The 26,240-nt window shown below is 32.6% G+C and overlaps 5 protein-coding genes across 5 annotated transcripts; 3 read left to right on the top strand and 2 right to left on the bottom strand.

Annotated features, from left to right (window-relative positions):
- Window positions 1-176: 176 nt before the first annotated feature.
- Window positions 177-2,442, bottom strand: LOC145970902 (uncharacterized). The gene is made up of 3 exons (XM_083097955.1): window positions 2,154-2,442; window positions 1,260-1,433; window positions 177-492 (listed from the first exon to the last, which is right to left on the bottom strand). Exons 1-3 carry the CDS (start codon window positions 2,440-2,442, stop codon window positions 338-340), a joined length of 618 nt encoding a protein of 205 aa, XP_082954081.1. The 3' UTR covers window positions 177-337.
- Window positions 2,443-6,625: 4,183 nt separating this feature from the next.
- Osi12 (DUF1676 domain-containing protein Osi12) lies at window positions 6,626-7,399 on the top strand. Its single transcript, XM_083097623.1, has one exon. It carries the CDS (start codon window positions 6,626-6,628, stop codon window positions 7,397-7,399), a length of 774 nt encoding a protein of 257 aa, XP_082953749.1.
- Window positions 7,400-8,512: 1,113 nt separating this feature from the next.
- LOC145970752 (uncharacterized) lies at window positions 8,513-10,356 on the bottom strand. The gene is made up of 3 exons (XM_083097674.1): window positions 10,304-10,356; window positions 9,636-10,183; window positions 8,513-9,058 (listed from the first exon to the last, which is right to left on the bottom strand). The coding sequence occupies exons 2-3, from the start codon at window positions 9,904-9,906 to the stop codon at window positions 8,868-8,870; spliced, it is 462 nt and encodes a 153-aa protein (XP_082953800.1). The 5' UTR covers window positions 9,907-10,183; window positions 10,304-10,356; the 3' UTR covers window positions 8,513-8,867.
- Window positions 10,357-15,421: 5,065 nt separating this feature from the next.
- Window positions 15,422-17,180, top strand: Osi13 (Protein). Its single transcript, XM_083096190.1, has 2 exons — window positions 15,422-15,614; window positions 16,873-17,180. Exons 1-2 carry the CDS (start codon window positions 15,422-15,424, stop codon window positions 17,178-17,180), a joined length of 501 nt encoding a protein of 166 aa, XP_082952316.1.
- A 5,383-nt stretch (window positions 17,181-22,563) lies between these two features.
- Window positions 22,564-25,480, top strand: Osi14 (DUF1676 domain-containing protein Osi14). Its single transcript, XM_083096747.1, has 3 exons — window positions 22,564-22,896; window positions 23,462-23,647; window positions 24,353-25,480. The coding sequence occupies exons 1-3, from the start codon at window positions 22,671-22,673 to the stop codon at window positions 24,727-24,729; spliced, it is 789 nt and encodes a 262-aa protein (XP_082952873.1). The 5' UTR covers window positions 22,564-22,670; the 3' UTR covers window positions 24,730-25,480.
- Window positions 25,481-26,240: the final 760 nt, after the last annotated feature.

Below are 26,240 nucleotides of genomic sequence, written 5' to 3' on the forward strand. Positions count from 1 at the left end.
TTATGATTAATATCATGTTTCTTTATTATAATATATCTATATTTTTATTCTTAGAAAGACAATGCATTGATATTGTATAATTTTGGATATACATATACATTTTCTATTACAAGATAATTATTATCTAAATTCATCTAATATATATTTAAGTTGATATACGTATATATTTAATTTGATAACCTTTGTTCTTCAATATTAAATATTATTCTAGTGTAAAATATGTTAAAATAAATTTGCCTTGTATAAATAACTTTATAAATTAGTTTAATAAATAATTTATAAATACTTCATTTGATGATATGTTTGTCAATTATAGAATACTTAAAATTTATTTTCATCAAACAATCCGTCGTCGCTTTCGATGTTCATAGACATAATCACTACGTTCATCTCCGTAATCATTACGGTGATCGTAATCAACGCTTGAGCTATGGGTTTGTACATAGCTAGTATGTGGATGTTTCACTACTTCATAAGAAACACTTTCATGATCTGAAAAAAGTATAGTTAAGTAAAAAATTTTATTTAAATTAATAATCTATCTTTCCGTCATATGTATAAAATCATGAAATGAATCTCACACACAAACATTTTAAGTATTTCCAAATTTTTGTCATCAGCAAAGGTCGCAAAATATATGCCAAATTTGAAAAATCGTTATAAAATATATTATTATTAAAGATTACACACACACACACACATGCACACACACGCACACACACGCGCGCGCGCGTGTAAAATTCTATTTATTTTAATTGTTATATCTATATAAAACAATTAAAATGAACAGAATTTTATATAAGAAAATCGGTTCATATAGTTTCCCAAATTTGTACATCTTTTATGCAATGTTTTTTTAAATATATTTTTTCACACATATTTCACACATATTTTTTTTTCTCTAAAAATTTTAATTGTAATTTTAATTGTAATTTCATAATTGTTTGCTACAAAATTATTATAAAAACAAATGTATATTTATATATACTTTTTTGATTATAGAATTTTGAATTTATAATAAATATACAGACGAATGTGAAATTTTGATAAAAAGTTAGAAAAAATTATCATCCATTCTCTTAAGTGTTTTTATTAATGATTTCTCATTTTTTTTGCTAAATGTATCAAATGTAAAGTTTTTAAAATTATGCATAATGAATCAATAAAAACGAGTATTCATCTATACATTTTTTAATGATAACTTGTATAAAAAATTGGATTATAAATTTAAACTTACTTTACCTACCATATCTACGTACCATGTTTTTTTAAAATTGCAGCAATAGCAATTGCTAAAGCTATTTTGGCAATCAGTACTGCTTTTCCTGCGAGAGCTGCAACTCCATTTAACAATCCATAAATCAATGCTGCTTTCATAGCTGCCAGCAAATATAATATCATTCTGCCACCTCCTTTTCTCTTCCGAGCAGAAACTGAAATTAAAAATCAGCGATTATATTATCTTTAAGAAAGATCGCGATATGAACATTATTGAAATTATTTTAATAGTATTAAGCAAAATTGAGATTAACATTGTAAACCAACATTCTCCACATGCATAATTCCAGATATGTAAATAAATACTATTATTTATGATAAATAGTATTAATTTATAAAAAAATAATAAACAATATAATTTGTCAATATAACTTGTCAAATATAATTTCCAATTTATAGCTTTCTGTTAATATGTTATCATATAATTTCAATTTAATTATTTCATTTAATATATATGTTACTGATTCAGATTAAAATCATCCGGTACTTGATAAAAAGTTAGAAGAAATTATCATCCATTCTCTTAAGTGTTTTTATTAATAATTTCTCATTTTTTTTTGCTAAATGTATCAAATGTAAGGTTTTTAAAATTATGCATAATGAGTCAATAAAAACGAGTATACATCTATACATTTTTTAATAATAATTTTGAATGAATATTTTTTACAAAATAGAAAAATGATTAGTAAATATTTCTTCTCTTTTTACTTAATATACGATAATACACAATGTATTTTAATCGAAATTTTTGAGATAATATTTTTCTTTTCCGTATAAAATTGCTTCAGGAAATATGAGAGATACAAATAAATTTACTATCAATTGTGTTGTAAATGAATTTAAAAGTTTATTTAATACCAAAATTATTTTCTTACCTTCAGCTTCGTTATTGTCATCTAAGAATTCTTGTCTAAATGTAAATTCTCTGCTGGTCCGTGTTTGATTTTCGCGATCGGATGTGGAATCGAAAGTTTTAACCGTCTCATTGGTTCCACACGTGTTAGTGTCATCATCAATACACTCGATTATCTCCGAAGCTTTCGGCAGAAGCTGTCTGTTTACCGGTTCGCAAGAACAAATGGCGATGAAACCGCCTAATATCAGAAATCCGAGGAGCCGCCAAAGCATGTTCGACAAGAACTGACGGTTTGTGGAGATCATCATCATTTATAGGCGCTAGCAATTAGTTGTAATGGCGGAGCAAAGTATTGTTACGACATACAGAGCGTGAATGCATTTATGGTAAAATGCATCATGCGCATAAAATTATTCCGACCAGTGCTGTAGAACCGGTATTCCGCATATTTCTACACGCATGTGATGGTCGTATATAGATAATACATAATAGTAATTATTTCAATGTTAAATGTACATGAAATGTACATGAAATGCAATGAAAGAATAAATTTCAGCAGCAGTATCATTGTGTTGGTCTACCCGAAGTATGGAATAATGTATATGTACGTGAAGATGTACGTGGTATATAGAAGTTCGACTCGCATTTTGAACATTCAATTGAATTTATGCTTAGTGAGATCGATAGATAGTGAAGAAGAAAAAAAAGAATACTGTAGAGAGTTTTAAGTAGATGAAATTTTAAATTCATTTCAAGATCGAACAAGCATCAACGATTATGTTGGTCAGAGTAGCTATTTTTATGCAAGTTACTACTATTTATTTTCTATTCATATATCATGTTATAGACTCGTAATTTATGCGTGAGGAAGATACGTTATTTTCGACATCAAATAGACCGACAATAGAAAAGTTATTAAAGAAAGTAGAAAGTAATGCAAAATATATAATTATAATTCACCGTGACCAATGTTTTATTCATCTTACATATGCATATTTTAGAGTTGATACAAGATATCTGTCAGTTATTTAAGAAATGGGAATCAAATCTTAATTAAGTCTTCCAGTCTGTCAAATCATTACTGATGTTACATTTCAGCATTTTTTCAACAATATTTTAATTGCAAATAAATAATTTTAATTTTCATCTCACACATGTGTTATTTACAATTGCATTATTTTCAATGTCGTCAAACAGGAAGTGACAAGAGAAATCATTACATTACGATGGAAAAGTTGCTCTGATTTTGTTATCCATTATGATATATTAAACGCACGCATAAGCTAAATTAAATAGATAAGTAGATTGTCACCAAGTGAGTGAGAAGCTCACTTTTCACTTGTTGCAGCTCCCACGATTCTTGCGCGTCAGAAAGTGGAGAATAAGGTCTAAAAAGCATGATCTTTTTCTTCGACGAGTGTTTTGTATGCCACTGGGCCAATCGAGCATCCTCGATTCACTACTCAGAATATACAGGGTTACAGCCTCCGAAGGTTACCAGCTATACGCATCCTAACATGACACGAAGAATGCAACTTCCGTACTTTAATATCTAGCGTCTGAAATTCTTCGTATATTTTCAGTGTTGATAGAGGTATAATTCAAGCCTTCATTTTCTCCAAAATAAATTTTTACCATAATAATACCTTCAACAATATTATTATATAGCTTTATTTATGTATTTGTAAATTTTGTTTCACATAAATTTAATTTCTTGGTATTGTTTTCTCTTTGCTCGGTGATGCCTCGAATAATTCTGAGATTATTAGAATAATTTTCTGCCGTTACAGCGTGTCGTTTTAATTAAATCAATTCCAAGGCTATGAATTGTGGTATGAGTTCCCTCGTTTTACTCTTAAATCGTACTAGATTTTCGCAAACAAGCATGATCGGGTAATGAGCTAGGTCGGAATCCTCCGCGTGTGAATCGCTAGAGCCACCTGTTGCTGATCGTTGACCTGAATCTAATAACAGAAACGACCTGTTCTTGTCTAAAATATCTCTCGAGAAAATCACTCATGACGGCATAACCTATTGCCTCACTTTTATTATTCCAAGCTATGTTTTGTCATAGATAGGTTCCTACATAGATGAAATCTTTGTTACGTGAGCCGCTTTTTCTACTTGACTAAACTATCTATTTATATTCTGGTTTAGCAGGATTAGATCCAATGAAACGTGGAACTTATTTTAATTTTCAATTTTCCTCAGAAAGAATAGTATATTGTCGTGATACAATAGTGACTCAGAAAGTATTCTTTCGGCAAGCTTCCGCGAATTAGACGCCGTCAGGCAACCGGAATCATAGATGTACCGTCATTAAGATAAATGTTTTCTTTGAAATGTCCCACTTGTCTACTTTTGCGAACAATCGAAAGTCCAGCGCGTTTGCGACTTAAAATTTGAGCGGTGTCGGATAATTACAAAAATAATAATGGGACCCAACCGTGCGTAGGCTCGTTGCGGGCAGAATCCATTTTTCGCGCCGTTCGTGAGAATGTAACTGCGCGTTTAGAATGTGGCACGGGCCTTAATACAGTTAAACACCATCTATGTGGGCCCGTGGCACTGACTATGGGATAATCGCGAAGTAGGTAACAGCATGGCATAGAAGATGCATCGTTGGCTGTTGTCGCATTAGAGATGCGCTAACCTCGATTGAGTGTGTCGCTGGTGCGTCGAGCGCTCAGCTTCGCGCTCCTAACGAAGCGTGATACAACAAGAAAATACATCCGGCGATCTCATGTTGCGAGTTTACACACGTTATTAATCTTTTCGAACGCTATGCTTTTCTACTCGGAGGATGCGCTCGCATTTTTCATCTTTACAATTCACGTCGATCTGTTAAAAGAAATATAATGCGTTTATTTCTATTAAATATACCGAAGTAATTATTTATTTTATAAAAAAATTTGTGTACAATTACTAAAAATTATTCTTTAATTATTTGAAAATGTTATTGATCTTTTAATAATTATAAATTGATATGAAAACAATATAATGAGTGTTTTAACTGCAATTAATATACGAATGTACGTTAAGATTGATAACAATTAAGTACATTAGCTAATTATGTGCTATAAGGTATCCATCTTCAATACTCGTAAAATTCGTTAATAATTTCCATTTGCATTAATATTATAATTTCTATTTATTGCACCGAAAGTGAGCTGATTTATGTAACACATCTTGATGATTATATACAAGATGTATGCAATCAAAATGTAATTTGTGCAAAAGTGAGACGTAATACAATTGTAAATTTATTGTTACGTAACGCAGTATAATTGCATAATTACAAAGTTACCTGTGTTACGCTTGTTTCACATCTTGCTATCAATAAATACTACTATAAATCTGGAATAAAGTATACCTCTCCTGTAAGAACATATCTAATTAAAGAAATAATTAGCAAAAATAATTTCTCTATTTATAGTAATTATTTCATTACATTTATCTGAACTTATTTGGAATGATAATTAAAAGCTAGCTGATAAAAAAAGCAGTCGAAGAAGCATTCGCAACGATTCGCTACATTTAGCATAAATATGAAATCGATTTATTATTGTTGTTAATTCCACAAATACCGTATAATGAGAATGATACACAGATTCAGGGAAAGTAGATCATCCATGTTGATAATTTCTTACCCATTTCGCGCCGCAGGGGAAGCGATAGGAAGGTCACGGAGGCTGCTCGCAACTTGGAACTAGTTTCTAGCATCCTCACGTTATGCGGAGGTCAAGGAGATCACGGTGCCAGGTACGTTGCCAATGAAATCCACGATAATCCCCTCTGGTCTCATCCCGACGTTGCCTTTCCTCCCGCGCGAGATACGCGATCTCGATGCGATTGCATACAAACATCGCGCAGGAAACCTATATACACGGTTCTTCTGCGGTGTATGTACACAGTCGCCATGGCGAAATTTAATGAACGAATCGCGTGGCGGCTGTTCAACAACGATGTCGATCTCGAAGCGCGAGTGGGTCTCTGTGTCAAGAAAGGTTACATGCTCTTGGCGCACCACCATCATGAGAATTTTTATCCCGTCCCCCGCGCCGCGATAGCAGCTGTCTAGCGCGCTGACAGAGAAAGAAGAGGATGAAAGGACGAGAGCTCGCGAAGAGGAGAGAAGAGGATCATCCACTCATACAGTGTAAGGTCGCGTCGTCACGTGCACCGGCACATCCGTTCGTTTATACCAGAGAGAGATACCTTCACCCCCTTCGTGAAGGATGGCATCTAGATGGATGGCTCCACGCTGGTATATATCGGTCCGGCGACTTCGTCCTGGCGCCAGTTCTCTCTAGTCGAGGATCATTCAGCACGTGGGTGCGCGCAACCTCTTGTAGTATCTCCGGTTGCGAATTTCGAGTCGCGTGTCCCGTGTGAGCCCGACGAAAACGAGGTGTCTGTGATAGTCTTCCAACTTTTTGTTGTCCAATCAAGCACTCGCGAGTTTTGGGAAACCAAACGTTCAGATCCAGGATGCCGGCGATTAAGAATTTATCGAAGTGCGTGCTGCTCTTGTTAGTATGCAGTGCAACTATTCACGCCGACGAGGACGACGGATTCCTTGAGCGAGGATACCGTGCTCTTTATCGCGTCTACGAAGAGTGCGAGCATCGGAATTTGGCCATATCGCCATGTTTGAAGAAAAAGGCGATCACCTTCTTCGAGAGACTTGGTCGTATACAGACCTTACCGATCGGCGACAATCTCGAGCTGGTCAGAGTCGCGTCCTTGGCGAACGATAGCTCAAAGGGCGTCGATCTGGAGAAGACCTTGGCGAGAACCAGCGGAGGTGCCACCGACGAGATCCTCAACGATATTTTGTTCGAGCGCATAGCTGCGCTGTTGAACAGCTTCAACGTGCAGATCAGCTTACCAAAGACGACTTCCGGTGATTTAAAACGGAGCGTCGAAGAAGGTCGCGGGAAGATGAAGAAGATGATGGGTATGATGATGATGGGAATGGCGATGAAGCTCGCTGCGCTAGTTCCCATCGCTATGGGCGTACTTTTTCTCCTGGCTGGCAAAGCGCTCATCATCAGCAAGATCGCCTTGGTGTTGTCGTTGATTATCGGATTGAAGAAATTATTGAGCCAGAAACAGAGTCACGATCACGGCGGCTGGCAGCAAGGAGGAGGCGGCTGGGACAGGAGTTTGAAGGGAATCGCAAGCACACCAATTCCATTAATGACGGAAGCTGATCGTCAATATGCTCAGACTTTGGCTTATGGCGCGCGGATGCAGCATTAAACGATTAACCGCTGAACTGAAAGGAGGAGATCTTCAGGTATCTGGGAGAGAGCAACGCCTGTATGCAAAGGAACAGATAATACGCGATATCCGAGACAGTTCAAGACATTGAAATAGATTTATTTATTTATACATTGATATATTTTATATACATTGCGCAATCCGCCTATAAAATTTATACTCATTCACGCGCAACTGCATAAATTGTGAGGAAGAAAGAGTGTAAAAATGAAATATATTAGTGACATTAATATCGAAATAACAAATTGTGAGGAAACATATAATGAAAATCTTAAAAATATCAAAAATAGAAAAGAAAATTCTGACAAACGCGAACTGTCTCTCATTCGTGTAATTTTTTTTAGAAGTTAGATCGCTTTTTAGACGATTGTTGATATAATAATTATACCGCAATTTTTCGCTTTTTAAATTAACGGTTCAGCCATAATATAATTTGTCCTTCGATAGAATAATATAAAAAATTTTCTGTAAAAAGCGGAAAATGCGTGAACCACAGCTGAAATATAAATAGCTCTGCGTCGAGCGAACATAAAGCAAAAGAAGATGCAGTGGCAGGTGTTTGTATTTCCACTACCGACTGCCTCGGCAAATAATCCAGAGAAATGATAGCGAGAGAGTAATTTTCACGCACGCGAGCTTCTAACGGCGCCAGTCAAGAATTTTTATTTTTGTATTGACAATCGGAATCGCGATCAATCTCGAAGCCGAGCAAAAAGATGACTTAGACTTCATCGTTATTAATTAGCCGAATTTGCAGTCGTTTCTCAGCACTTACGATATTTATATTTATTTATAGTATTATACTCTGTGTAGGAGGAAAAATATTTATTTTAGTTATAAAATAACCTTAGAGAGAAGGTAAGAGAGAGAGAGGGAGAGTTTTTAGAATGTATAGCTTGCGACAAGTACTTATATATACATGAATATTTTTATCGACGTTACTAAAACCGTGTGTTCAGTAGAATAAGTGGACTAAAACACTTGAATATTAAAATATAGCGAATAAGATATAATTTAATCCTCTATCACTATTTATTACATGATAACAACGCATATATATGTAACATTTTAAAAGACTTAACATATTTATTAATGATCGAAATAGATATAATATCGTTTGTTTCGCGTAGAATTTTTTCACCTTTAGAACATCGAAAAATAATTTTGGCTTAACATACCATGTTTGTAAGTACATACTTGGCGATGCGACGCATTCTCGACAAGATGTATACATTCGACTCCCGAGAAGCGATTATAAATTCGGCTTTGAGTGTTACTTTGTGCACACAGGCGCTCAACATTCTTTCTCAAAGCAAATATCGATTAATTACACAAGTTTTACCTGACTGTAAATTATTACGAAATAAAGTCGTATGTCATTCCGACTTCTTTATGCATTCTTGATGCGCACCCTCCCCAAAAATTATCCAAAAATTAAACTTTATCATCAGTGTACTTTTAATCCTAAAACAGCAGCGAATAGAGCGAAGAAGAATCCCGCAAGAAGCGTCGTTCCCTTGAGGAGGAACAGGCCACCGAGTATCGCTGGTATCAGGGCAATGAATTTGAGCTTGTATGCCATTAACAACGCCAACATTGTACGGTCCATTCTCCGTCTACGTCTTGCTTGATCTAAAACTTATCACAAACAATATTATTAGAGCATATAAAATTTATTAAATCATAGAAACACCGAATTATGTGTATTCTTAAAACTACACTATTATTTAATATTAAGTTCCGTATTAAATAATATATAATAAAAATAATATATAAGTTTATGTAATCAGTGTGCAAATGTAATAATGATTAGATTACGAGATAATTGAATGAAGTTCCTTACAATATCATTATATGATAATAAAACTTATACGTATAAATTTAAAAATTAGTATAATAAAGAGCATTTTATAGTATCATTAATTATTATAAGTAAAAATATATTTTGAAATTTCCGAGAAACAAGAATATTTGCCACATCATATTTAATGAAAGCTATATCATACACATACACATACACGTTGTAATAAAAGATATTATGATATCAAAAAATCCGTTATACAACGGTATTGTTCATCATGCTTCATCAGAAGACGACACAATTCAAACTTAATGCTTGCTACTATATTTTTTCGAGTCAGTATTGTAACTGTTGGGGATATATAGAAGTGTTTCTGCCATTAAATACTTTATGACGCTGATTATGATTAGTTACCTCGTTCCTCTACTTCGCTTCTAGGCTGTGCATCAACGTCCTGAACGTGCATCTCAGCCAATGTATCCCTGGCGATGCGATCGATTGAAGAAATAAGACTTTCGGACGTGACATTGTTGTACATGTACCTGAGGATCTTCCTGCTGAAACTGGTGACGGCTCTCTCCTCGTCCTCTTGTCGCTTTTCTTGCAGAGATTTCGAGTATTCCATCGCGTGGCTGACACAATTCAAGGTCAGCAAAATCGTAACCAGATTAACTCTCGATAGCATCTTTTCCCGCGTTCATGAAGAACGGGCTTGACTGGAAATCCACAGAATCTACTCGTGGTTTCGTCCACGATCTCGCTCCTTGAAGATCTTATTTTATCGTCATGGCATCATCACGCACTGGTTGTTTGTCCAGATTACGCAGCATCCGAGCAATGTCTTCTCGAATCATCCAAATAGACAGACACTTTTTCTCGCTCAGCGATTCACAAGAGACGAGCGTTATGACTCATCACGTATCTCTTCCGTTAGTCGTGTTGCTCTTTTTTTATTTTATACTCTGTATGTGTGTGAAATTTTCGAATTAAAGTTTGACAGAGAGACACGCAGGTAGCGCGCATCAAGCACAAATAGTATGGAAAGATAGAATGAACGGTGCAACGAACAACCGTGAACTAACCGATCCACCGTTGATTTCTGAACGACAAACCGACCGGACGTTGTGTATGCCGCGTCGGGCACGCTTCAGTTGTCAGGAAAATCGGCAGTCCGTGAAAAATGAGCTCCGACTGGCGAGGCAGCGATATATACGCGTGTGGTAAACACTATGATCCAAATTGTCCGATATACAGGGTGACCCATTTTAACTTAGGCAGCCAAATAACTCGAAAAATAAGCAAGATAGAGAAAAATGTTTTAGACAAAAGTTGTATGGTTTCGAGGGGGCCATAAGATGGTATCATTGGTTTGACCTTGAAGAGTCATTTGAAGGTCACGTGAAGGTCACTTCAATTTTTTTAAATGGAACATCCTATATATTTTTGTACATTCTTGTAGCTCATCTCGAGAGCTTTCCAAAACACTATAATTAAGTACATTTTCGTTAAGTACTTTTTGAGTTATGAGGCTTGAAATAATTTCTTAATTTTACATAAACCGTAAAATATCTTGTAAAATATTCATTTTTCGATTACCGTACCTTAATAGTTTTATGTACAAAATAATGAGAGGAATCAATTGGTGTAAAGAAAACACATAGTTGTTTCGAAGAAAAAATATGTAATTTGCAATTAACAATTCCATATTTTTTCTTAAAAACAACTATGTGTTTTCTTTACACCAATTGATTCCTCTCATTATTTTGTACATAAAAATATTAAGGTAAGATAATCGAAAAATGAATATTTTACAAGATATTTTACGGTTTATGTAAAATTAAGAAATTATTTCAAGCATCATAACTCAAAAAGTACTTAACGGAAAGGTACTTAATTATAGTGTTTTGGAAAGCTCTCGAAATAAGCTACAAGAATGTACAAAAATATATAGGGTATTCCATTTAAAAAAATTGAAGTGACCTTCACGTGACCTTCAAATGACTCTTCAAGGTCAAACCAATGATACCATCTTATGGCCCCCTCGAAACCATACAACTTTTGTCTAAAACATTTTTCTCTATCTTGCTTATTTTTCGAGTTATTTGGCTGCCTAAGTTAAAATGGGTCACCCTGTATATGTCAGGTTATACTGTAGAACGGTACACGATGGAGGTGACTGTCATAGATAAGGAAGTTTCTGCGGGTGCTTCTACCGCGCGAGAGAGAGAAAGTCCAGGCATATCTGCGATCAGACGCTTCACAAGGGCAGAAATAGTTTTGCTAAATACGACAATCGCATGTCGCTGTCGTTTTGCGACCAATCCGATTTGTTCAGTTACGCTGACATCCGGGCTGAGAAGAATTTTATGAATGGCTCTCGTTAGATACTATCGCGATTTTATTTTTGCTGAATGTTCTTATCTCGAGAAAAGTCAATTTATAAATAATTGATAAAACACTGATAAAATACTGCATTTTATGCTAGACAATACTAAACTGACATTTCTCTCTGTTTGAGTATAAATTAGTATATTTTTAAATTTTATTGTAACTATAATTATTGGAAAATTTCAAATATTTTAACAAATAATTAATATCTTTTACGTAGATAAAATAATTTTGAAATTGGCTAGAAAATTATATGAAAATACATTACATTTATATTTTGCTGAAGTGTTTTGTCTAATTTTTTATAAATAAATAATTATTTTTTTAACTTAAAACTGATATTTTATTTAATTTCAAATAATTGTATGTTTGAAATGATATCTGACAGATTTTAAAAACTATATTATTTTGTTTCACTTCACTCTATCCGCTTTTTAATTCCATTACGCCACAAAAATCTCTTCTAAATCTCTTTCATCGATTGCTTTCTTCATCAAAGCATCTTACACTTATCACAGAGCATCGCGGACTGCACTAAAACCTACATTCTGCTACATATTTATCTGAACCATCTGAAATACTGAAGCACGTAGTTTACGTTTGAGTGCATACTAGGATGTTGCATATTGCTGTAATAGCGAGTAATAAAAGTGAGCATCTTGTCCATTGCAGGATAAGAAATTAGAAATTTACGTGTTTAACATGCGGAGATTACAAATGATCGATCGTTTATAATTTCGACGAAGTCTATTTTTTAAATCACCCCAACAAACATGCGGGTTGCTAATAAGCCACAACAGCTTTAAATGATCCTTGCAACTTGAGTATACTCTCTTCTTGTTGCGTTTAATGTACCAGTACATGGGTCCGAAAATATTTATACATTTTGTTCATCCAGTCACACTTTCCACTTGCGACATCTTAAAATAGCACAAAAAGTTACAATGTATTAAGAAAATTTTTTTAAATAACTGATTAATTAATTGATTAATTAGTTTACTATAGATTAATAATTTCAAATATTAGTTTAATCATTTTTAAATATCAATTTAATAATTTTCTTCTGTTAATGACATAATTCAGAATATCTAAGAGCATCGCTCTATAATATAATACAACATTGAGATTTAAATAAAACGAAAACTATAACTGCTCCTAATGATAAAACGATGTATTTATTTATAATTATATAAAAAGTTGATGTAGAAATTTCCGCGAAAATTTAATTCAAATTACTAGGCGCTTAAGTGATGGGCGGATTTTCATGGATATTAAGTTGCAAAAAAAATGTGGTAACAATGTAACAATTCTGCATAATTAAGATGGAGCATTTGAATTATGTTTACGCATGAGATTGATGAAACAGTGTTGTGCAGCATGAAATATTCCCATTTTATCGCGTGATTAATAGCTTGGTAGTGTTTTCCAGCAATTATCACCTTCTTATCTGCTCTAAAAATCACGAGTCACACTCTCCACATCGAACAAACTGATGTTTAACAGTCATTATCACGTCTATACTCTCTCCTATACTGACTTTCTTCATTCTCGCGGATATTGCGTTCAGTCAATTTCACCAGTAATAAGCCTATATATACAATAGTAGGGAATCTGTACGCACTGATTACTGCTCACCAGTATTGATACTGTCTTCTTTTTGAGAATGCAGTATTTCTAATTCGCATTATTAATAAAACATATCGCCTATTAATTGTCGGAGATATATACACAATGCTATTTTTACATTATATTAGTTATATTAATATTAGTTACAATGTGTTTATCGCTCTTGAAATTGTCAGACTAATTATTTGAAGATAAATCATACTGGCGCATTAATAGAATCTCTCATGTATGAAGCCGGAAAGCCATATACAATAATTTTATTTATGTCTACTTAGATATATTACCTCACATTTCTTGAGAAAAAACAGTGGAGGATAATTTGATTGTTTCCTTTATGAACTTGAATTTAAATGACATTAGCCATGACTAGTAGAAGGGATACTGAAAGGTGAAATAAAGAAGATAAATACGCTGTTGATTACACTTGTCAAATTGTCATTAATATATTTTACCGTTATTTCATTTTTTATAAAAATTTTTTTATAATAAATTTTTTTATAATAAATTTATATAATAATTATTGTTATATTTTGTAACTAATAAAATATAATTATATTTTTATATGTATAATTTTATATGTATATGTTATTAAAAATAATTATAAAATTATTATAAATTTTCTAAAATATAAATTGAAGAATATTTATTATAAATTAAAGAATACTTATTTATTTATTTATTATTAATCAGTTATTAATTATTTAAGCTTAAACATAAAAAAATTAATTGAGTTTATAACAAATAAAAGAATTTTGTTAATGTGTCGATTACTGATATTACAAAATTGTAGTAAATTTTATGAACATAATGATTTATCATTTGCCAAACTTACTCACGTAAAACTGTTATTACGCCAGCTATGATTTTAATTTTAATGAATAAGCAGATGCTTACAAAGGAAATATAATCTGTTATTAGCAACATAGCGGTTCTGTTCCTAAAATGAATTTTTTTTAGTATGTATAACAGTATAAAAAGGTACTTAACCATAAATTGAAACACGCATGAAAATCTCAAAAAATTATTTTCTGAATAAAGAAGTATGCCTATATAAATTGTAAGTAAATTACTTCCTCCTCTTTAGCAACTTATAAATAATAATACTATTTTTGTGTGAGATCGAAATTATTTTCAAAAATATTAACTAGTTTTGGTAATTTATATATATTATAGAATAATATGTGTGTGTGTGTGTGTCTTAATATATATTTTATTTCTTTTAACGTTTTGTCGCAAATTATAGATCGTCTAAGGTGAGATTTGTATGATAATATAATTTTTATTTATAAATGTAGCAAATTAATATATTGTCATTTATTGATTGGTTATTATTATTTATGTATTTCATTCTATTAGCTATTTTTATACATTGTTGCATATTTAGTTTTAGAGTAGATTTGTCTTGGGATCTTGATGATTTAACGCGCTGAAAAAGGCCCAAAAAGAGGGAAACTTTCACGATATTGGTATGTTTATAATTCTTTGTAATAAATATATGGCGGTCCAATTATTGTGCTGACTCTTGTTGCCTGTTTTATTTGTCATTTTTATTTGATTTTGATATACATTTTATTTATTTATTGATTATTATTATTTTACATATTGTTTATTAACATTGCAACAATCAATATTATTTAATTGATTATCGGCAATTGTGACTTGCTCTTGGAATGAAATGATGTATTTTGAATTATTTCTGGTTTACTTTTTAGAGATAAGCAGGGCGTAGGTCGCGAGGAAGCACATTTATTGTGCTGCAACTACTCGAGTGTGAAAGAAATTCAATTGATAATAGCTGTATACTCTCACAACTGAAAATAATGATGGTTGGACGGAGAGAATGATCCATTTACTCCGGTCGAAATATTCTAGGGAAGATCCTTCGTCGAGAGTGGTCGATGCAAACAACGACCCAATGATCGAGGTAGATTATAGCTCAGGTGGTACGGGAGTGGACGTTGGATCCTTCGTTACGCATCAGTACCAGGTTACATGGATAGTCTCCTCCTCTGAGCTTTTCACGGTCCTAGTATATAAACTAATGGTCCGGTCTGGCATGAATGTCAGTTAAAATATTATTGGCCAACAAGTCGGTTGCGATCGCGAGATACGCGCAGTTTTCGTTTTTGGGATAACGTGTACATGTTGTAGAAGAAGAAAAAGAAAGTACTTCAGATGTCAAAAAGATGTTACTGCCGTACGTGCTGCTTTTACTACCCGTTTTCGTCACAGCGCAAGAATCGCAATCAATGAATACGTTGGATCGAGAGATGCTACGTAACAACGGTTCTAAAGATGCTTTAGATCGGATCGGTGAAAGCTTTATAAATGCCGTTGACGCATTTTTTCCTGGTTCGAAATTGTACAGTAATACAGAAGGTACATTGATAATAATAAACATTTCTGGATAGCCCTTTCTTTTTTCAATGCATGTTTGGTGCTTGGTACTCAGTTCTATTTTAATGTAGCAATATCTAAGCAGATGATAAAATAATTTTCTGTAAAAAATAACACTATTAAAATATACTGACTATTATTATTATTAAGTTCGATCGATCCATTTAATAATAATTTTAAAAAAAGACATATATTTTGTTTATCTTGAATTAACATTTTAACTTATACATTTTGCTTATCTTACTAAAATTTTAATTTATATTTTTTATCAAGTAGGAAAAAGGAATATTAAATTGATATACATAAATAATTGAAATTTGTTAACGTTACCTTGAGAAGGAAGAGATAGTATTAATATCCTTATATTAGTACATTTAAATATGTCGTTATAAATTCTTTATTTTAATAACTGTATTAATGTTAGACAGAAAAAAATCCAAATAATATAGAATTTAAGATTTAAAAAGCGCAAAAATTAAAATAACTAAATTAAAATAACTAAAAAATAAAATAACTTTATGTGCAGTGTAATATCAAAGCATTGTTCGCGATTAATTGCATTTCGGTATACGTTGTTAAATACATAATTTTTTAGATGGCAACTATAAGTTCTTTGCAACAAATTTTATATAAAATATCTTAAAAAAATTGCAAGGTAACAAGACGGCTATAATGCGATATATATTTTAAACTTAATTGTTAAAGAAAACTGAATTTGTGATGCGAAAAGAAATTATGAGACACCGCGTGTTAATCAAATGCCGTTAAAGAAGCGTGTAATTACACATGTTGTCCATTAAATATGATGCTTTTGATACGAAGTCTCCCGGTACAAAAATATAAGTGCTCTTTTTCTACTCTACTTCATTTCATTAATGAAGTTTGTACTCCATAATGATCGTACTTAATAAGAAAAGTATACTTCGATAAAGCTCGCCGTATTCATCCCCCCTTTTGCGAGAAAGCAAGAGATTCTTCTATGATATTTATAATATTTAAAAATATTTAAATATAATATTTATATAATATAATATTAAATCAACGCGCGATTAATGGAACACACAATGTGTAGTACAATACATTGAGAGAGAGAGGACATATGATACATATATTTTATTTAACGATCCTTTCTTTATATATACATAATATAAAAAATATAGGTGTAAAGAGCTTATAATACATTTACATATAATTATTTTTATTATATCTGTTTTTATTTACTGTATATTTGTTTTATTAATTGCAGAAGGTAAAAAAATAAAGTCCAAGCTCGGCAAATATATTATACCTTTGATTATTGGCGTTTTATTAATAAAATCAATTCTACTGCCTCTGACATTGAAGACATTGGCTCTTTTAAGTGGAAAAGCCGTTGTGCTGAGTTTGATGAGTTTGATACTGGCAGCCATAGTCGGATTGAAAAAAGCCGCTCAGGAAGCTAGCTATGAAATGAACAAGTATAGGCGACAAGATAAATATGATTTTATCGAGAATGCACAGGAGTTTGAGCCTTATCGAATTTACAAAGAACGACGTAAAAAGAAATGAAAAAAATAATAGCGGTATAAAATTCTTCCTGTTATAATTCCTTATTCTTATTTTTACATTAATATTTATCATACTTGAGAATATTAATTATATTTTGATACTTAATATTTTGATTAAAGTAATTAGAAAAAAAACAAAACGTTATATAGAAAATTAAAAATAATGTTTACACTTCTCTGTTTATTTATTCTTCTTTGTAATATTAATATATAGTATATTTTAATAGTCTTAATAATTATTTTATTAGTTGATTTATTTAATATCCAAATATAACAGAATTAAGCTCAGACATTGTAAATATAGTGTACACAGAAAAAAGCATACGTTATTATCGAATATACCAAGTTCTGTAAAAATCTCTCTCATTCGAATTGATATCATTGAAAGAGAATTTCACGGCGAAAATGTGTTACTTGTCTATGCTAATTGCGTTAACCTGCAATATACGATAATCGAAGGCATACATTTGTGAAAGTTGCGAGAGACAATGGAAACTTACTTAAGCAGAAACATATAAATATATACAATGCATTTATTCATTTATTATATCTCGATATGATAATAATGTAAAAAAACTTTGAGATGAGTTATCCAAATGTATTCCAACTCATTTCACTAGCGTGATGTAAGAGAGAGAGAGAGAAAGTTCCTTGATTCCGCAAGAAACTAGTTTGTAAGCAGCGTGTCCATTTCCTAGTGTAACCATCTTCTCTCAAAGTTGAATTATTCAGCTGTAACAAAATAAACATGTTTAAAAATAAATTTGTGCACTAGAATTATGATGTATATAAATTAATGTAATTAAAGTACAAATATTAAATATATTACAAAAAAATAAACGTTTCTTCACAAGAGAAGTGTTTATTTATTATCGCATAGTATACGTTATAATTTGTTCTCTTTAACTTATGTATATTCTTTATATAACCTTACTGAAATATTAAAATTATTATATTATATACAGGGTGATTTAAAATAACCCCTGTGTCCCTGAAATGACATATTCTTGAATCAATTCTAAGACGATTTTTCCTTCGGCAAAATTTCGTCCGAAGCTTAGTTTTTGAATTATTAAAGGAAGTAGTTAACGTATGACGGGTCGAATACAAGAGGCAGGCAAGGGTGGCGCGATTCACCGTCAGACGCGGGTGCTTACGCGGGGCGCCTGCTGCGATCAGCTGGTCGCTATACACATACAGACACACATGCGAACACATACATTCTCTCTCTGTCTGTCTGTCTGTCTGTCTCTCTCTCTCTCTCTCTCTCTCTCTCTCTCTCTCTCATTCGCTCACTCACCTGTAATTTTTTTTTTTTTTTTACGAGAGAGGGGAAAATGCATTTTATGCATACCCACCGGTCGATCCAGTGAGTTATGTGGGACTCGAGTACCAAGTCGAATTACCAACTCGGTACTCCCTACCCACTAAAAACCCCTCTCTTTTCACGAATTTCCTTTGACACACTGTCCCTCTGACTTCCCGAGATCTGTTTTCACATAACGTCAAAAAATAGTTATTATTACCTTGTTCGATAACTTTTGATGTATTGCTGTAATTGCTTGAAGGAGAAATGAATTTTCCGATAGATCGTACGTTTTCAAATTTAACGTAGATATCACGTTGCAAAAGACAAGAAATCCACACTAAATTATTAACTGAAAGTTTTTCTTCTTTCTCTCATGAACTGTATTCTTTTATAAACTTTAACGTAATCACATTTATTTACTCACTCGATGAGATGAGAAATTTACTAATGACTCTATCACTGATCACTATTAATCACTGTCGAATAATAACTGTTGGCGATTAAAAATCACTCGATGAAAGAAACACGCGCGGACACGTTACTACACGACGCGACGACGCGACAATGCGACGATAATTATTCGGCGACTGCAAGCAGTTTTTTATCATGGTAGGTTGCGGTAGGTTAAGGTACTACTGGCGCTATCGAACGCGATCATGTGTTCGATTGAAGAATGCGGTAAACATAATAAACATTTAACGTATTAATATTATTATTATCATGAATGTGTGTGATATCCATACATCGTATGATATCTATTTAAAAATTAATTAGATTAAATAAGTGTTTTTAAAATATTTATTACTTTTACTATTATCTTAAATAAATATTTAATATTAATATTTTATATGATAATAGTAAAAGTAATAAATATTTTAAAAACACTTATTTAATCTAATTAATTTTTAAATAGATATCATACGATGTATGGATATCACACACATTCATGATAATAATAATATTAATATGTTAAATGTTTATTATGTTTACCGCATTCTTCAATCGAACACATGATCGCGTTCGATAGCGCCAGTAGTACCTTAACCTACCGCAACCTACCATGACAAAAAACTGCTTGCAGTCGCCGAGTAATTATCGTCGCATTGTCGCGTCGTCGTGTCGTGTAGTAACGTGTCCGCGCGTGTTTCTTTCATCGAGTGATTTTTAATCGCCAACAGTTATTATTCGACAGTGATTAATAGTGATTAGTGATAGAGTCATTAGTAAATTTCTCATCTCATCGAGTGAGTAAATAAATGTGATTACGTTAAAGTTTATAAAAGAATACAGTTCATGAGAGAAAGAAGAAAAACTTTCAGTTAATAATTTAGTGTGGATTTCTTGTCTTTTGCAACGTGATATCTACGTTAAATTTGAGAACGTACGATCTATCGGAAAATTCATTTCTCCTTCAAGCAATTACAGCAATACATCAAAAGTCATCGAACAAGGTAATAATAACTATTTTTTGACGTTATGTGAAAACAGATCTCGGGAAGTCAGAGGGACAGTGTGTTAAAGGAAATTCGTGAAAAGAGAGGGGTTTTTAGTGGGTAGGGAGTATCGAGTTGGTAATTCGACTTGGTACTCGAGTCCCACATAACTCACTGGATCGACCGGTGGGTATGCATAAAATGCATTTTCCCCTCTCTGGTAAAAAAAAAAAAAAATTTACAGGTGAGTGAGCGAATGAGTGAGAGAGAGAGAGAGAGAGAGAGAGAGAGAGAAAGAGAGAGACAGACAGAGAGAGAATGTATGTGTTCGCATGTGTGTCTGTATGTGTATAGCGATCAGCTGATCGCAGCAGGCGCCCCGCGTAAGCTCCCGCGTCTGACGGTGAATCGCGCCACCCTTGCCTGCCTCTTGTATTCGACCCGTCATACGTTAACTACTTCCTTTAATAATTCAAAAACTAAGCTTCGGACGAAATTTTGCCGAAGGAAAAATCGTCTTAGAATTGATTCAAGAATATGTCATTTCAGGGACACAGGGGTTATTTTGAATCACCCTGTATATACATTGTACACAAAAGAGATTGAGAGAAAGCGAGAAAAGGAATCATCAGTCCCATTCATGTGAAGAATAAGTCGGGAAAAAATAAAGATAAGGTGTTGGAACTTTTGACCCGGATATAGGTTGTCGACCTTCAATTCTCTAAGTCAGCTCTCTGAGCAGTTGAAAACGCCCTTACAAGGTTTTTATCTATTGTATAATCGAACTTTACCCCAACATGTTTATAATATAAAAGAATACGTAAAAAATATAAAAATGTGTACGTATATGTATCTCGATAATAGTTTATATTAATTAAATATGATTATAGAAATGAAAATACTTCAATTATTATGTTAATTTTTTATTTTTTATTTATATTATGCGGCGAATGGGATATTTTATTTTCTGAAAGAAAGAAAAAACAATTCTGAAACAAGGAAAAATATTTTTCAAATATCAAATAAATTCGTTATAGTAAAAAGTATGTATGAATTCTTCTAAAGTACTATATTTTTTTGTAGTAGAAGAAGTAAACGACGGCACTGACGGTACTCATAACCCAGAAAATTAATCGCGAAATTGTCTCTGCTTCTTCCAAGTCAGATACCGTTATACGAAGATGACGAAGTCCCCTCATACCTGTTAAATATTTAAAGAGATTCGCATGGAGCACAATGGAATTCCTCCCGCGAATAAGTTATCTGTTACCTTTCTAAGTAGTTGCCACTTGAAGAGTAACATCAACGATGGCTTTACTGTGGATTATTGCTCCGTCATGCGACATCAATTTCTGTTATTTTGATATATATTTATTTTTATAAATTTTAATAAATTCGATAGATGGCGAAGCCAAGAAAAGTATATAATCATCGTGAGAATCTATTAATTTTCTATTTTACAATGAAAGTATGTCAGAAGCGCCATTTGCTTACGTAACAATTTAAGATAAATTCGAATACGATTACTTTCTCTATTTAAATTTCAATTATATTTCACGATTACTTATACGTAACGTAATAAAATAATGACGAGTGGACAAAAAAAATTTTTTACTCAACGAGTAAAAAATTTTATTAACTCGAGTTATATAAAAAAAAGCTTGTCGAAGCCTGTACCCGACGTAACCTGTAGTTCACATATTACCAATGACCGTGTGTCTGGGTCAAGGTAAGCAGCTTGATGCACGTGGTTCTGGGGGAATGCATCGAACCGTTCTACAAAGGAGACAGAACTGCGGTGCCTAAAAGAAATTTTAAATTAAATCGATTTACCATATATTACAATGAAATCAGATTGTTTGATATAGTTTTAAATATTTCCATTAAAATTTAAAGTTAAATATCAATATACATGTATTTATTTTATTTACACAATTCTAGAATAAATTGCTACTAGAAACTGTCAACATTAAGTATCGCCTAAATGCACACGCACACGCTATTTGTAAGAAAACCGTATATTCGTGATCGTGAAACATGTGCAATGGCAGTGAGGCGCGAAATGTATGCAAACCTTTCGCCTCTATTGTTGTCGATTCTCTATGCAATCTGCTGAATGTGTTAGAAAGTGTCGTTTGTCAAAATGTTATTAATGTCACAATTTCGATAAAAGAGAGGGCAAGGAAGTTTTATATCCTTTGTAATAAAAATTGTAATTATAAAAAAATGAAGTTATACTTCTTCCACTTAATCAAGATCAAAATCACAATCATAGGTTTTTATTCAAATTCCTCAAATGTCCTTTTCTTACATTGAAATAATCTCTGTAAATTCCTAATAGACATGATCTCCCCTACTGACCTAAATACTAAGTAGTTACTGTGGTAACGAACATCTCCCAGTGATGTTAAAAAGAACGACTTCTAGGTCCGCCCAAACGGTGACGCGTCTGTCGGCATAGCTGTGCGTTTGTTTAAAAAATTATCGAAGAAAGTTTTCTGGGGAGGTGGCCATCGCCGACATCTATAATGATGAGTCGTTCGTCTCACACGTCGTCATACACTTTGTCGTTGGCCAGAGTGGGGGATATCGAGGAGGGTTCTCTACTTGGTGCACACCTATAAAGATTGAAGCGACGCAGGGCCAGGTCACACTTTGTTCCGAAAATTTTCCGGAGAGTTAGTTCGCTCCGTATCTCCGGCTGCTGCTTCTCGGTGTTTCGTTTCGCGACAACTCGACGAGTGACAAGATGACTAGGAAGATGAACAAATTGCTGGCATTGGTACTTCTCGCTGCGTGTGTCGTAGCTGAACCTATAAACGTTTCCGCGCAGCCGTCCCAGGATCTGGATTGTCTGCAGCATGACATGCTCTTCAGCTGCATGTTCGTCAAGACGATCAGTGCTCTCGATAGGGCGGCTAGATCGAGCGACGTCGAGATTGTCGGCGGTGTGACTTTCGTACGAGACATACCGAGTAAGTTTTCATATTTATTTTATGTTTAACTTGAGTCGTATATTGAAAAATGCAGGAACAACTGGAGATAAAAAATCTGGACGTTGCTATATTTTTAGTAAGACTTAATTTCGATCATTATTTTAAAATTATATTAGAGAAAATACATTATATATACTGTGTTAAAATTATATTGTACAACAATATAATTTTAAACAACATTTGATTTATCGCTGTGAAATTATTAATATAATAAAATATAACAAATATGTATAATATCACACATACGAATATACATATATATATATATATATATATATATATATATATATATATATAAATATTTATAAAAAGCAGCTGAATATAGATAAATAGATATAAAAAAATATAAATATAAAAAACGTAAAAAAATATGTCATACAATTACAAAAAAATCATACAGCTGCCTTTAAATAATAAAATTAAGCAAAATACATATACAGTATGTAGTATAAATATACGTTGAGTTTTATTTATGGAATAATGTAAAAAAGATAGCAATTTGTACAGATAATTATTTTGTAATAAAAAAACTTAATTGTTATAGTGGAGCGCACTGGCAAGAGTTTGAAGAAGTCTGAATTGGAGATCTTGAATGAATTACCACGCGATAGCTCCGACAAGACGATAAAACTTCTTAGCATGTTATATGATTCAGTTGTCTCTTTCCTGAAGAGTCATAGTTTGAAACTTAGCATGCCCGAAGAATCGATTGCTCGCACCCTGGTTGAAGGTAAGTCCTTCGTCTCCAAGTATTTCGATTATGCAATCGTTCATGTTTGGACGATGTAATTATGTCTAGACGATGAACGTTACGGATTCGCGATGTCATGAGCGATGTTATAAACGAATAAGCGTACCTTTCACCTTCGTGATATCTATATGTATGGCGTCAAACCTGTTGCGAATAAACTCGTTCTCTTTGAGAAAGCATGAAATTCACTTTCTTTCTCAAATGTATTTGAAAAAATTTGAGAAGATTACTGTGCTTAGAGTTGGGATGTAATATCCTTATACACATTAGTACTTTCTCTAAATATATTTAATATTTTTTAATTCCCAAGCTTTTCCGAGCATATGTAGATGATTATTTATTTCATTAATTTAGGTCTGTCTTCCTTTATACAATTTAAAAACTTAAAAACTTAAACATGCAAGTAAATACATATAATGTTAAACTCATATTAATACTTCTTTCTTTATTTAATAAATGCTTAATAATTAATATCCAACAATTAATAACCAAAATATAGTAAATGATTCTATCTGCATTCTATCTGTATTCTATGATTATATCTCATTCTTTTGCATGATTCTTTTTTTATGATTATATCTTCTTTTGCATTGGTTGTATATATTTCTTAGATCATACAATAAAATCGCATAATTTTATATATTAATTAAAATACTAATTAAATTAATTTTTTCTCTCAATTAGGTCGTGCAAAGATCAAGAAGATGATTTTACCGCTGATTACGGCAATGAGTTTAAAGTTCCTCGCGTTGGTGCCGATTTTGTTGGGCGGTTTAGGCCTGCTAGCTTTGAAAGCCTTAGTCTTCGGTAAAATCGCTCTGCTGGTCGCCGGCATCGTAGCGTTCCAGAAGCTTTTCGGTGGTAGCAACGTGGCAAGCAGTTTCTTCGGCAAAAATCCGATACCTATCTTTTATGACACAGGCGCCTCAGCAAGTTGGCCTGCTGCTAATTCCGCAGGAGGATATCAAGGATACAGGAACTTCGATATTGCTGATGCAAAGGTCGATGCCCATAATTTGGCATATTCTGCTCATGCACCGGATGCTAACGATACGAATTAAACGAGCTTTCTTACCCGAAAGTTCTATATTTATGAAATTATCGAAAGTCATATCTCGCGAAGCTAATATATCTTCTTTTCCTTCTCGAAGCCATCTGACCCACCTACGACTGCTAGATTTAATATTTATATGTACGTCATAATGTAATTTATTAATCATATAAATTATTGAATAATCGTATATATTAAAATAATTAAATTTGTTAATAAACTTAATAAATTATTCATAAAAAAGATATCTGTATATATTTATAAGATTATGCTGCTTTGTTTTTATGCAGGCATAAGAATTTATCGCGTAACACAAAAATTCACTCTCCTTTGGAATGCATGAGAATTAAAATTTTAATTTAGAGAAATTATCGTCGTAAATATTCAGCACAGCAAGGTGCATAGAAAATGTCATACGTGATCATTTTCTGTTAGTGTGAAATGTTGACAATTCGCCGTGCAATTGAAGTCGTCCCGAGCTCATATGCGATTCGAATCGGATATGGACATACCTACAGGTCATTTACACTCCCACTTTTATCTTGTTCGGTCTTTCTTTCTCTTCGGCTGTCACCTCTGTCGTTCGTTCCATTTCTCTTGTTCGAGTGACTTCCGACTGCATGATTCGGGACACAAGTTTTACATACTATACCGTGTCACCAAGAGACACGGAAGTCTAATTTTCAGAAAGTGCGTGAAATGTGACGACGATGACGCATGTAATTGTAGACATAGACGATAATTGCTCAATGCCAATTGTATTCAAGATGTATTGTATGCATATGTAGTGCAAATAAATTCTAATTATATGTAAATGTAAAATTTTTTTCTTAATGAGAAATTGATTAACAAATTTTTTCAATAAATTTATGCAAAAACATAAAATATGCTAAAAAGAATAATTAAATGATAAAAATGTGATTATACTCTTAAAATCTAATTTTTTAATTATAAAATTTTAATCCTTAATTATATATCATCTTTGTAGTTAGATAGCCATATTTTGACTTATGTTAAAATAAGATTAATTTGTCTTAAATTAATTAAAAAGACCTGAATTCTGTACTTACTTTTAATTTAAACCACCGTAAAGAAAAATTTTTTTTAACTCAAAACACACGTTTTTATATACATGTAAGTTTTATAAAGATGCATTTTTTATTATATAACTAATTTTGTATAATTAATAAGTATCATTAAATAGTTGTTAGAAGGTATAATATATAAATTAATGTATGTATATAGTAAAAATAATACAGAGAATCCATTAGTCGGAAAATTCACTTCAATCTGAAGAATCTCATAGATTCGAAAGTGATCACGAGTAAAAGGACAATTTACTTATACCGGTGTATTCTCTATGTCACGCTATTTTTGTACGATGCATTTTCATATTCACTCTTTAAAGAGTCGGCAGAATTAAAATTCTTGACACTGCTGCCCTTGTACGTTGCTTGCCAAATAGTTCAGCATGGCCCCACCACTCATCGACAGTTGTATAAAAGAAAAATTGTCCTGGGA

The sequence above is a fragment of the Camponotus vicinus genome, unplaced genomic scaffold (genome assembly GCF_025532165.1).
Source record: "Camponotus vicinus isolate PSW18456_S1 unplaced genomic scaffold, iyCamVici1.0 SCAF_4, whole genome shotgun sequence".
Classification (NCBI taxonomy): domain Eukaryota; kingdom Metazoa; phylum Arthropoda; class Insecta; order Hymenoptera; family Formicidae; genus Camponotus; species Camponotus vicinus.

Excerpts from the sequence above, each read along its gene's own strand:
- Osi12 (XM_083097623.1), top strand. The coding sequence starts at position 6,626 with ATGCCGGCGATTAAGAATTTATCGAAGTGCGTGCTGCTCTTGTTAGTA.
- LOC145970902 (XM_083097955.1), bottom strand. The coding sequence starts at position 2,442 with ATGATGATCTCCACAAACCGTCAGTTCTTGTCGAACATGCTTTGGCGG. Across the intron at positions 1,434-2,153 it reads TGACAATAACGAAGCTGAAG|TTTCTGCTCGGAAGAGAAAA; the intron begins GTAAGAAAATAA and ends TTTTAATTTCAG. Across the intron at positions 493-1,259 it reads TGCAATTTTAAAAAAACATG|ATCATGAAAGTGTTTCTTAT; the intron begins GTACGTAGATAT and ends TACTTTTTTCAG.
- LOC145970752 (XM_083097674.1), bottom strand. The coding sequence starts at position 9,906 with ATGCTATCGAGAGTTAATCTGGTTACGATTTTGCTGACCTTGAATTGT. Across the intron at positions 9,059-9,635 it reads AAGCGAAGTAGAGGAACGAG|TTTTAGATCAAGCAAGACGT; the intron begins GTAACTAATCAT and ends GTTTGTGATAAG.
- Osi13 (XM_083096190.1), top strand. The coding sequence starts at position 15,422 with ATGTTACTGCCGTACGTGCTGCTTTTACTACCCGTTTTCGTCACAGCG. Across the intron at positions 15,615-16,872 it reads ATTGTACAGTAATACAGAAG|TTGCAGAAGGTAAAAAAATA; the intron begins GTACATTGATAA and ends TTGTTTTATTAA.
- Osi14 (XM_083096747.1), top strand. The coding sequence starts at position 22,671 with ATGACTAGGAAGATGAACAAATTGCTGGCATTGGTACTTCTCGCTGCG. Across the intron at positions 22,897-23,461 it reads TTTCGTACGAGACATACCGA|TGGAGCGCACTGGCAAGAGT; the intron begins GTAAGTTTTCAT and ends TAATTGTTATAG. Across the intron at positions 23,648-24,352 it reads TGCTCGCACCCTGGTTGAAG|GTCGTGCAAAGATCAAGAAG; the intron begins GTAAGTCCTTCG and ends TCTCTCAATTAG.